A 12,787-nucleotide genomic window follows, 5' to 3' on the forward strand; every position below is an offset into this window, starting at 1 on the left:
TTGCACCTTGTGCCTTGGCATCTCCTTGCAAGAATTATCACCAGGTGCTCAGTTTGGATATGTCCTGAGGGACAGGCTAAAAATGTGGGGGCCAAGCCTCCAGCTTGCTTTAGCCTCCTGCTGTGCTGCAGCAAAGCGTCTGACATAAGGACTTCATGGAGGAGAGGAAGATGTATTTTGGCAGAAGCAGCACAGACCCTGTGTTTCACAAATATGATTCTTCAGGCAACCTCAGACTTTGGATAGTAGAGATGGGAAGAGGTGACAGCAATGCCTTCACAGGAAAGCTGAATGTGCAAAGTTAGCAGAGATCAGCACCAAGCCTTCTGCCAGAGGAACTGGCTACATCTTTAACTGAAACACAAATCTCAGCAGGAACAGCCTGCTTGTGATATGAAGCCTGAAGATGCCCTTCAAAGGACATGATTCAGGTTTTTTTCTAAGGGCAGATTCAATAATTAGAGCTGCTCAAAGACATAAAATTCTGCAGATGTGGTATATCTGTATCTGCAGTCTTTCAGGGTAACTTCACGCTACTCTCATTCGCAAACTAAAAATATACTTAATTTATTACCAAGAGGTCAGATTTGTGGTGTCAGGGTAATTTTCTTTTAAAATATCATGCAGATAGATACCTAACTCAACACACAACTAACCACATGGTTGATTTCTTGCCTGCTTGTCAGTTCAGACACAGGCAAGGCTGGAATTCATCGAGGATGAGAGGTCAGGATGCCCTGTGAGTTACACTTCAGCTGCTGTTGCAGGCACATGGCATAATCTGACAGTGACCTTGAGTCCACCCACAGAACATTCTGCAGAGCTACATCAGCCACAGGTGGGCTGCCAGGGGGAAGGTGGGAAAGAGACATGCGAGTGCTCACACTTTAGAGCTCCATCACTGACCACACATAAGCACAGCTGCAGGTGGAGAACTCTTCAGCTGTAAGACTCAAAGTTGTGGATACCGTGAATTCAAACTCCTGGGATAAAGGGAGGCCCAGGGCTGGGTCTTGTTTGCCAAGCACATAAGCTGCCATCATGCAAAAGGACAACTTCAGTCATGTCAGTTCTGCCTGGATTCATGGAAGTACAGACTGCCTGTCACCCATGAGTGACCCTGGCCAAGGAGATGATCTTGGCTTGGAATCTCCTAACCTACAAGTGGGACAGAGGTGGGGTTGTACACACCTTTGTGCCCATGATCTCCCTCACCTGCTCCAAGTCCAGTATCTAGGTGATGCCATTCCTAGACGTGCCCTTCAATAGAGGGAATTTTATTTGCTCACTGATATTGATGAATGACAGACATCATGCCTTAGGTCCCTGATGTATTCTTAGCATCCAAGTGTAGCTGGAAGGCCAACCTGCACTTTGTAACAGCAGCCAATAGACTCCACAAGGCAATGCAAGAGTGCAAATTCTTCTGTCCTTCTCATTGCCAAGGAAGTGGAAGTTTTCCAAATGTAAAAGTTCTTTCACATCTTCACCTCCTCACCTTTGTCAATGCCAGAGTCAAGCAGTTACGAATCTGCTCCCTCTGCCATGAGCCCCATCAGATTACTGAGCTGGGCTCTTCCTGGAGACTGGCAACAGCAGCAACTGCTTAGAGCAGCTCTAAGTATGAAGCAGAGGCAGGAGCTGCAGCAGGATCTTGCATGTGCATGAACAGCCCAGAGAGGCACTTGGTGCCAGTGAGCTCACTTGAAATATGCTGGAGCCTGCAGCTCTGGTGGTGAGTACACCTCACCAGACTAACTGTCTGCATGTGTCCACTCTGCTTTGAGGGACTCCCCTTACTGGTACCAGCCAAAGGAACAGAAGAGCACAACTATCCCTGTGCCTCTTGCTTCCTTTCAGGCTGCATATTAACATAGATGGAGAAGGGAGCAGCCCTGTGTAACCAGCCACCACTCATGTTCTTTAGGAGATGCCTGGGAAGCATTTCCAGACCAGAGTCTGGTTTCACATGGGGAAATCATGCAGCTCGTTCCAAAAGGAGCTATAACTTGCCATTAGAGCTACAGCTCTGCCTGAGGCACAACCCTATTAAAATCTGTTCATTTCCATCATTTACTACTCTGAGTTGACAGTGCCATGCAAAGCCACTCTGAAAAGCACACCAAGTCCTACATGAGCTGTGACTAGATTTTCTCTGATCTTGGCAAGATCAAGTGCTACTATATAGTTATTCATATGGCATGACAAGACCCAAGCAGATGGATCTAATTTCAAGAAGTCTAAATCAGGTACTTCACATATGAGATGCTCCACTGAAGACAGAAGGAGCTGGGAGAGAGCAGTGTTTCAGAAAATAAGCTGTAAGAATTTCAAATCAGACACTCTACAACTAACATGCAACTTGGAAAACTTCATCAGCTGGAAGACAAGACTGTTTAACATAGGATACTTACATGTACCATGGTCCGGTTCCAAGGAAAAGCTGCTGTGGGATCACTTGTGTAGTTCCTGCGTGTTAGCAGTTCAGATGCACTTAAGTTACTTTTGGTCCTTCGGGACCCCATTTCCGGGGCACTCCAGAGATTTGCTGTGGTCCTTGCTGAGGTCTGCTCCAGTGAGTTTGTTCTTGCACTGTTCTCTTCCATTTCAGAGAGGTCTACTGAGGACCTAGACACGTTTGTAGTACTGGAAACTGCACGTTTCTCCACGTTGGTTTGAGAGTCCTCCAGGGAAAGTAAGCCTTGTCTTGTTCTCCAGGAACTTCTCACAGTGACATGTTTTGTTTCAGATGAAGCTGCATCTGAAGAGCCATGGCTCTTCCAGCTGATTGTCTCCGAAGGTGGCTCACTGTCCCTCTCCATGTGCTCAGAAGACTTTATCATAATGCTGCTTCTGGAGACCATTGTTTCTGCTTTACTTCTCAGAGCTGTTTCTCCAGTTCTGTCTGACTCAGATAACTTCAGAGCACTTTTATTAATTGATACCTCAAAGGGTGTGGGGACACTGTTCGTTATTAGTGAAGGTTCACTTGGAGCAACTCTGATATTGCTGGTGGTAACCAGCCTTTCCCTTGCTGCTGTATCTGCACTAGTCCTTGGAGCTGTTGGCTCTGAAGGGAAGATTGTGATGCTGCTTGTCATTTTATTTTTTACCATTTTGAAAACAGACTTCTGCTTTTCCGACTCTGCCTCAGCAACTGTCCCTCCCATGACTGCCTTCATATCCTTTTCAACAATTGCAGGTTTAATGACAGCTTTTGATCTCAGAGCTTCTCTTGGGCTGAATGACCTTTTGGATTTAAATCCTCCAGTGCTGGCATCGGATGATTTTATACACTTTGTGGAATCTTCATCATTGGTAGTGTTTTTGTCATTTTCAAAAAGTGATGCTCGAAAAACTCCTCTAGAATTGGAGAACTGCTTGGAACTTGCTTTCTTTCTTGTCTCAAAATCTGATTGAGTGGTTGTTTTTTTGTTTCTTCCTGATTCTTCATCTGAATTGAATTTTTCCTGGTTACTCTGGATGGTTTTGGAGTCTGTTTCTAAGCCAGCATTTACCTGATCTGTTGCTGAAGCTGAAGACTGCTCTGTGTCTTCTTTATCAAGACCTGTAAGAGTCTGCAGAATGTCTTCCTGGCTTCTGCAGCGATGGGAACACTTTGTTAGTGTTGAAACCTTTGCACTTTCAAGTGATGTGTCTGTAACTTCATTTTCCTGGGACACTATTGCTCTTTTAGCCCTCCCCTCTGAGGGCTGTCTGTGTGATGCAGCAAAAGCATTCACTGCTTCTGCTTTACAGCCAGTGGAGTCTGATGTGGACACATGGGAGAGGTGGTATCTGTAACCCGAAGCTGTCCCATTGGAAGAGGCATGATTGCCCCTGGTGAGCAGAGTGTTTTCTGAGCAGTCACTGACTTCTGCCTGACTTGTTTTCAGCTTCTCAGCCAAAGAAACTACTGCTTCTCCTTTGCTTGTCTTTTCATCCCGTGTGTCAGCACTGGTTTGGCAGTTGCCACGGAGCACCCGAGATGGCTTTTCAGCCTTGGATCTCAGGCCTGTGTCACCAACAGGTTTGGAAGGTCCTTTCCAAGATTTCTGCTCCTGTGCAGCAGGAGGATATCGGCTGAGGACAGATGGCTGCTCTTTTGATCTCTTGCCCTCATTCTGAGTGATGTGGCCTTCCTTCTGACCAGAAGAAAAAGTGGAAACTAAAGATTTCTCTTCTAGTCTTTTCATATCTGTCACAGTAGTGTCTGAAAGGGCAGATGTACCTGCTTTTCCTCCTCTCCTGCTCATTAGGCTTGGACTTGACCCCTGCTTACCACTGTGGCTGTAGCTGTCGTTACTGACAGAGAAATCTCTGTTCCTTGCTCTTTCCCGGCGCTGCTGTGGTGAGAGCTCCCTTGGCTTGTGCCTGGCAGCTGTCAAATCAGCTGTGAAACCTCTGTACTTAGGTCTGTCATGTTTTCCCCTGCTAGAAAAGCTTGTATCTTCATTTTCAACCTCTCCATTCTCCAGATCTTTCTGTTTCTTTATTTGCATTTTGATTTCTTCTAGCTGACCCATTAAGAGTTTGTTTTTATTCTGTTCACTCAAGTAACTGTCTTGCAGGTCACTGTTTTTGGCTCTCATTTTTTTAAGTTCTTCTTCTAAAGATTCAAAACGTTTTATCTGAGTTTTAAGTTTCTCAATTTCTTGGGTGAGATCTTTCACTTTGTTGTCTTCCTGATTTTTATTCTTTTGGTTTTCTGATTTATTTCTGGTTTCATTTTCTACATGTTTCAGGTAATCCACACTTCCCTTCCTCCTGGTCTCCTTCGAGGGCAATGCAGAGGTCAAGTCGTCTTCAATTCTCAAATCATTTCTGTCCAGGAGATTATTTGAAGACCTTTCTAGCAAGTTGGATGCATTTCTAGTTTGATCTGTCCTATTTAGTTTATTGTTTTGTTCTAGTTTTTGTGTTAGCTCCTGGATTATTTTTTCATTCTGCTTTTCTCTTTCATTAAAATGCTTTCTTTCAGTGATAAAGCTCAGTGCTAAGGATTTCAGTTTTTCTAACTCGCCTGTTAAGCTCTGCTCAGTTTTATCCAGCCTGTCCTCAGATGCTTCCAGTTCTTTCACTTTCACTCTAAGTATTTCTAATTCTGTAGATATCTTTTTGGTCAAGTTCTTTTCTTCATTGAGGCTAAGACACAGCTGTGTACAGTCATTCTTGCTCCTGCCAAAGGCCTCCTCCAGCTTCTCCAGCTCTGCCATTCTCCTCTGAAGGTGTTCAATTTCTGACTTCAGCTCTCGGGTCAGGCTCTCTTCCTCTTCAAGTTTTTCTTTCATCAACCGGCAAAGCTCTTCAGCCTTCCTAATCTCTTCATCCTTGCCTTCGATCTTCAGGACTCTTTTCCTCAGGGCTTCAACATCAGCCAGCATGCTGGAGTTGCTGCCTTCTGCCTGGATAACTTTGTCCTGGAGGTCAAGCAGCTCATCCTCTGCTTTCTGCAGATTTTTGGTTGCTTCCTCCAGTTCATCGAGGCGGCGACTGAGACTCTGCAATTTGAATCGTAGGTGTCGATTTGAGGTTTCCTTGTAACCTGTATATTCTGCCATGTTGGATTTGTTTTCCTTTTAGGTAGCCTGGGTGGATGGGGTGGTCTTTAACACCTTGTCTATTCCTAGTACGTAACAGTTTCCTTGAACAGAGGCAATCTCACCCTGAAAGAAAAAACGCTTAAAATCAATACAAGAGCTCAGAATGTAAATATTCTCAATGTGTAAGTTAGACTATAAGTGCTTCTATAAATAACTTTTAAATTAAGCACATTTCTGAGTGCTAAATTAGGAAAAAAGAAACTGAAGAGCCACAGTCAATTTGCTTCAGTTATACAAGGTTTCCAAAAATAGCCTGTTCCCACTAGCTGAGGGAAGGAAGTGCCCTCCTCTCTGGGTCTGCATAGGCAGTGTGTGCACAACCAGCAGACCCTCTCCCCACACTCATCAGCCACTACATGCTGCCCACGTGGAAGCTCTGGGGCTGTAGAGGTTCATGCATGTGCAGGACTTGGGTCCCTGTATACGGACGTGCCCAGGCAGCAGACACCTCTCTTCAGCACTGCACCAGGCTCCGGAGGATACCTTAGAGATGAAGATTCAGGAACCATAAACAAGACCTGGAAATCAGAAATGCAACCCACAGCCACGTGGTGGCCACTGAGGACGGGGTAAGGCTCCCCACCTGACTCCCAGACAAAGGTTGTGACAGCTGCTGCCAGTCAGCTCTGCCCCTCACTGCCCGTACTTCTCATGCAGCCAAGGCTGCTAGTCAGAAATCCTCACCTGGGTTGCAGTCACATCCCAATGACACTGTGCTAGCAGAGTTTCAAGTTTCTCCCTCCTGATGTTGTTCTTGGCTGCCAGTCACTTGCCTACCCAGCAGATGAGCAGTTGTGAACACGTCTCCCCTCCTTGCTGCCTGACAATGACCAGTGATTGTAGCACATGGGCACACTGATGCACTACATGTAGATCTCTTCCCAGCTCAGCAGGGACAACAGCCTGTCTAGTGCTTGGCAGGGAGTAGCAGGGAGGGGGTCCTGAGCAGGCCAGAATGGCTGCTGGGAGGATGTGAAGTCTTCTCTGGTGTTCACCATTAGCATCATCCTGTCCTGGACCTGAAGCACATCCCCAGTATGTGCAAGGGCTACTGCAAGCTTCAGGGGAGGGGGTGACTGCACCTCTTTGACCCAGCCCTTGCTCAGGCTGTCTGCCTTAAAGCAGGACTTGACCTCCAGCATTTTTGTGGAGCTCCCTGTGGAGGAAACACTTAGGAGTTTCCTACTTCATAGTGCCAAGATGTGAAAAGCAGGATGTGGGGAGGAGACGGGGCTGGGAGGGCAAGAGCAGCAGCACCCAATGCGAAGCCTTGGGCTTGGGTGATTCATGTCCTGCCCAGGCTACCCCCAGGGACCTGTCACACACACCAGGCAATGGGACACACCTGGCAACCTGCTACCCCTCTCTTGAAGGACCTCCTTCACTGTGCATGGGGGTTACAGACCTCTTTGGTCTCATGCACCTCAGGCAATTGAAAGGAACACTGCAAAGAGCACCGAGAGAGAAGCATCAGTGTCCTGTGCACAGGCACACACGCCTGTCCCCTCCTTCACCACCACAATCACATCCTGCTCCTGGACCACCCTCGCTCCTGCTGCCCACAGACTGCAAAGGCCACCTGGGCCACAGCCCTGTGGCATAGCTGCCTGCAGGAAGGAACGGCCATTCAGACCCCCTGCAGGATCCCACCAAGAAACATCACCAGAGGGTCACAGGAAAGGTCAAAGCAAGCAGCTTCACAGGGCCCTGAAAACAAAGGCCTGTTCCCAGAAGGCCTCAGAGCAGGGAGTTAATGGTTAACCAGGTATCAGCCACCCATGGAGAAATGAGAGCAGCCTCAATCCCAGGACACAGCTGTTGGAGCTTGGCAAAGGTAGACATGCAGCAGGGCTGGTGGCAGCGCTGGTTTTCAGGCTGTAGCTCCTGCAGGTTGTTTCTGCAGAGCTCACGGGAGGGTTGTGTGTGATATGCAAGAGTCACACCAGCCAGGAAAGAGGTGGCTCTGGATGCAACAGGCTCCTCACCACAGAGACACCAAGGTGGCTCAGCAAGCTCTGCCACTGGAACCAGTCCCACAGCCTCCTTGGTGGCAAGGGCTGGGAAATGAAGAGCTGCCTCAGCAGACTATTGTGCAAAGGGGTGAGACAGGGGCTGCTCTTCCCTTTCCTCCATCATCTTCTGTATCCCAATATTCCTGCAGCATCAGCTGCCACCTGGATGGAGTAGCACCCTCCTCTCTCACACACACAGCACCCTGGGGAAGCCACACCTTGGAGGCCAGTAGAGGCTCAAGCTCCGTGAGCAACTGGGTGCAGAGAGATGACCTTGCCCTGAAGACATCAGGCTTCTGCAGAAACAATCTTCCTGGGAGGTGACATGGGGTCGACCAATGCAGTCTCCACAAGGAAGGAAGGGCACAGATCCCAGCGAAGGGACTCAACAATTGCTGGTGAGCCATCCATCTTGTTACTCCACCAAACCATGCTCCTAAAGTTGGTTCCTGCAGAGTGTGGACCATGGCTACTAGCATGTCTTCTTGTCTGTCAGGATAATGCTGGGTGAAAAGCTCAGTGTGGGCCAGGAGTCAGGCTGTAGACACGTTGTCACAGCTCACGGGTCACCCAAAGCAGGACAGGGATGTTGGGACTGAGTCACTTATCTCTGTGGATGTCAGAGGCTGCTCAGATGCCCAGAGGAGAACCTGATTTAGAAGGAAACACTCCAATATTCAAATGAAGCAGAAAACTGAACTGAGCAATTAACTGCAAAAATTAATTACTAGTGGCATCCCTTAGGGGCTGATGATGTTTAATGTCTTTATTAACAACAAAGATGAGGGGACAGAGCACACTCAGTAAGTTTGGGGGAACTGGGAAGGAAGTGTGGCTGGAGGGCAGGGCTGCTCTTCACAGGGACCTGGACAGGCTGGAGAAAGGGGTGGACAGCAGCCTCAGCAAAAAGAATTCTGAGTCCTGCTCCTGTGGCACTGGGACAGCCTGAGGATAATGGCTAGAAAGCAGCTTCATAAAAAGGATTTGGGGAGTCCTGGAAGACCAAAAGTTGAACAGAGTTCAGCAGTGTTTCCCTCTGGTTGAGAAAGCTAACCACAGACTGGGCTGTGTCAGCAACTATGCAGCCAGCAGGTCAAGGATGGTGATCCCTCCTCTCTGGCTCTTGTGGTGCCACATCTAGAGTGCAGCGTCTGCTGTGGGACTGCCCGGTACAAGACACAGATGCACTGGGCTGAGTTCAGCAGAGGCCACCTGGATGGCCATGGGCTGGAGATGTGGACATATAAGGAGAAACTGAAGGAGCTGAGTTTACTCAGCTTGAAGAAAAGACAATGACCTTTTGTTGCCAGCAGCTACTGAACAGGAGGGTGTAGAGAAGACAGTCAGGCTCTCCTCTGAGGCACACAGTTAAAGAAGCAAAAGATACAAGGTGCAAGAAGAAAAATTCCAAGTGAGTGATCAAACACTGGAACAGAGCCCCAGAGAGGCTGTGGGACATCCATCCACAGAGTTACTCAGAGCTCTACCAGAGGCAGCCCTAGAACTCTTCAATACCCCCCAAGCTGACAAGATTTACTTCAACAGATAAGAGAGGCTCAATCTAATTAGCTTAGTAAGGAGATGTAAAGCAAAATATTCTACAAACAAATACAGTGAGAGAAAGCATCCATGAGAAGTCTTCTGGCAGAAGGCCCTTTAACTTCTTGACATAGCCAGAACTAACCCAAATGCTTGGAAATAAAACCTAAACAAATTAGTATTAAAAAAAAAAAAAAAGTGCACATTTATAAAATTGGGGGGAATCAGCCAACAAAAAATATTATCTTAGATGTAGTGGCTGCTTTAAATTGGTCATGCTTTGAATGAGGGCTTGGACCAGAGACCTCCAAGGATACTCCAACCCAAGTTACTCCGGCTGTTCATGACTGTTCTTCTACAGTCTGTCACTGGTACCAAAATATCAGAAGGAATGGTGCAGGATTCAAACACTGGGATTATTGTTAATGCTAATTAATATTGTTGGGGGATTTTTAAATAGGATTTGTTAAATAAATCTGATAAGGCAATAACTTCCTCAGCTTTTAACAGTACTGAAAAATCTGACATGGGTGTATGGACTTCAGAATTATCTTTTTGGAAAATGAGCAGTTCTCATTCTAGCTCTGTTTTACATTTTTAGCAAAAAACAGGAAGCAAAGGGGCTGATTATTTTCACATACAGCAAAAAACCTGTGGCAGGGGAAAATATAATAAAGACAGTTCAGCTAAACAGAGTCACCCGAGTCACTGATAAAGTGACTGTAAAGGGCCATATCCTGGAAATACGGACAAGGTTAAAATGGTCACGGCAGAAATCTTAACTACAGAAGCAGCTGATGTCCTGCTGCAGCTCAGAGGACAACTCACTTGGCTGTATCAGCAGGGAATACTGAGTAGAAGTATGACAGGAGAAATGAGATTATTTTGTATGCAGTATAGAACTGTGTATTTACACACCCAAGTCTGATGCATCTCACCTTGTTTCAGTAGTGAAACAGCAAAAGTGACACCTACAAATTACTCTTTACTCTTCTAGATTCAAAGAGAAAAAGATACTCAGTTGTCTTCATCTGACCTTTTCAGGGAGACAGGACTTTCCACACCGTGAGAGGAATCACCCTTTGAGGGTGACACTGACAATGAAGAGAATGTAGACGTAGGCTCAGGCAAAGATTTCTGGATGGGAGTTGTCACCCCTGGGAATTGTTCCCCTCTCTCCATGGGCCATGCATCAAAAACACAAACCGAAACTTTTGGAAAACCTGAGGAAAGTTTTGGAAAACCTCAGAAAAGTAGTCATGGATGCTTTTTTACCTTTTAAAACTCTAAGAAATCCCTAATTTCACCTGAACAACATAGGCTCTTGGCTGCATTAAGCCAAGAGCCACAATAACATCCATCTGCATTTGAGTTCTTGAAAAAATAATACCTTCTGATGAGGCAAACAGGAAGTCTGGGGAGTATCAAACTATCTGTTATTCAAAGTAAATATCAAGGCAAAACATGTGGCTGGTGAATACCTACAGGAAGAAAAGATTTTGTCTGATCTGAAAGGTTCTTTATGATAGCACATTAATCCAAAACCCAGTTTCACAAGAGTGAAACAATTTAACCAATTAGGCACACAATTTAACTGATTCAAAGTAGTAACTTACTAACAAACACTGCACTGATGTTACCAGGATTCACTGTTTACTCATTCTGATTTATCATTGGGTTTTCTGGTCTTTGTCAACAAGTACATGTATGTCCTAACTTTATTTTTAGTTCTCAATATACCCCTGTTTAGTACATATTGTCTTTCAGGGCTTTTCTGACTGTATTATTTTGGCCAAGACATCCTGTTAAATGGCTGTAAGAATTCAGTATTTGGGACATTCACTAGAGCACTTTCCTAACTCTCAATTACCCTTCAGGTTCTCTTTTTTTTTTTTTTTTTTTCTGCACACTCAGTTTTGCTCATTGTTATCTACAGTTTTATGAAAACACCTCTTTAGCAGCATTATTGGATCTTACCTTCCACTGGAACTATATGATCTTGTCTGCACAAAACACACACAGTGAGTTCACAGCTGTGCTTGGAGGCAAAAAAACTTCTAGCTAGGAACATTTGTGCTTATTGAAACACTCAATGAATTGTGAGATAACAAACTTTTATTTAAGGTACAGCAATTAAATGACTTCTACTTGAGACCCACACAGATAATCTCTGCCAGAACTCCTCAGGATTGTGACACTTTCTCTCCAAATGCACAGAAGCACCTTAACCTGCTGTTCTCTCTGCTATGCCAAGACAAAAATGCTGTCATGCATGTCTGTCACATGCTAGAAGACCCTGCTGTCTCTTATATAGAAACATTTTGCACTTAATTTTTTTTTTTTAAATCTTTTTGCTTGTGCTTTTATACCAATAGTACAACATCCCCCACTGCAGTAGAGGAAGCCCGGACCCTCAGCAGTGGCACTGCTGATCTTCCACAGTGCCCATTCTCAAAAGGGTCACGTCACATCATGTACTCAGCCTTACCCAATCCTAAAGAGGAATGAGAATTATTTCTATTTTGGCCTACAGCCACTTACATTCATTTGCTCTTGAAGCTGTAGGGGTTTCCTGTAGGCCCTGGAGAGCAGCACTCATCCCAGGCAGTAGAACCTCAATAGGTTCAAACACAGCTGTAATCAGAGATAAGAACAGCAATTTCCACCATTGTAGTTGGAGTCCTTCAGGTCCTTCACACTCTCAAATCCACACAGGCTAAGAGTTTTGCATTCCTCAGCTGATGGGTGGTCTAGTTTCAGGGGAGGAGCAGAGCAGGGCTATTGTGCATGCTCTGGTGAATGGGGTGTACACCTGATAGTACTTCCTCCACCTCCCCAACAGCAGGGGTGAGTTTAGATCCTCCCTGTTCTGTTTTCTGCTAAATTATTACTTGGAATACCCGTGGGAACTATATTTTTGCACTGAGCACAATGCTGGGAGTGTTTGCACACACCTGGGGAAAGCAAGCCTTGGGCAATGCAGGACTCCAGACTATGTATTCAAATTGCATTAGGAGGCTGACAGTCACTTCAGGCATAAGAACAGCTCTGGAAACAGCTCTACATCAGCAAAACCTGGGGTAGCAAGGGGGTTCCTTGTAGCAGTCTCAAATAGTCAAGCAGGTGAGGGAGGAATTGATTAGACTACACTATGGTTCTAATGCTTACTCTTTCACCTGAAGTACAGGTCAGGTCTGTTAGCTGGATTCTGCCCCATGTGCATATCCATCTGCAGTTTTAATTAAAGAGTTTCTGGTGCTGGATACAAGGGAGTGTGAACTTGCCATGCTCAGATGCAGCAATGCTGCTGATGATTAATGCTTGTATCACAGCTCAACATGGTGAAAGAACCATAGGGATTTTTCTCCCCTGCCCCAAGGTGGAATGGGCTGGGAGGAGTCCAGCATGTCATTCTTCATTTGTCAAGTAAAATTTCTCTGCCATTTATATAGAAAAAGGACATGGGTGTCACCAATTGCAGCAGATGAGGATGCTGTGGCAGGTGCCTTCAGTCAGAGAAGGAAGTAAAAATTTCCTTTATTTGATTTTGCCTTTTATGAGCTCCTTCCAGCACCTGGTTCTTGACCCCACACAATAACACATGGTCATTGGAAGAGGAGAAAAATACTCCAG

At 45.8% G+C, this 12,787-nt stretch overlaps 1 protein-coding gene across 2 annotated transcripts in view; it reads right to left on the minus strand.

Moving 5' to 3' along the window:
• LUZP1 (leucine zipper protein 1) overlaps nucleotides 1-12,787 on the minus strand; it is a 46,097-nt gene that overhangs the window by 9,685 nt on the left and 23,625 nt on the right. For both annotated transcript variants that reach the window (XM_051638189.1, XM_051638187.1), the window contains exon 2: nucleotides 2,415-5,666. In XM_051638189.1, coding sequence (XP_051494149.1) covers nucleotides 2,415-5,561 — 3,147 coding nt within the window. In that variant the 5' untranslated portion in view covers nucleotides 5,562-5,666. The remainder of the gene's footprint in view (nucleotides 1-2,414; nucleotides 5,667-12,787) is intronic.

The sequence above is a fragment of the Apus apus genome, chromosome 21 (assembly GCF_020740795.1).
Source record: "Apus apus isolate bApuApu2 chromosome 21, bApuApu2.pri.cur, whole genome shotgun sequence".
Lineage (NCBI taxonomy): Eukaryota > Metazoa > Chordata > Aves > Apodiformes > Apodidae > Apus > Apus apus.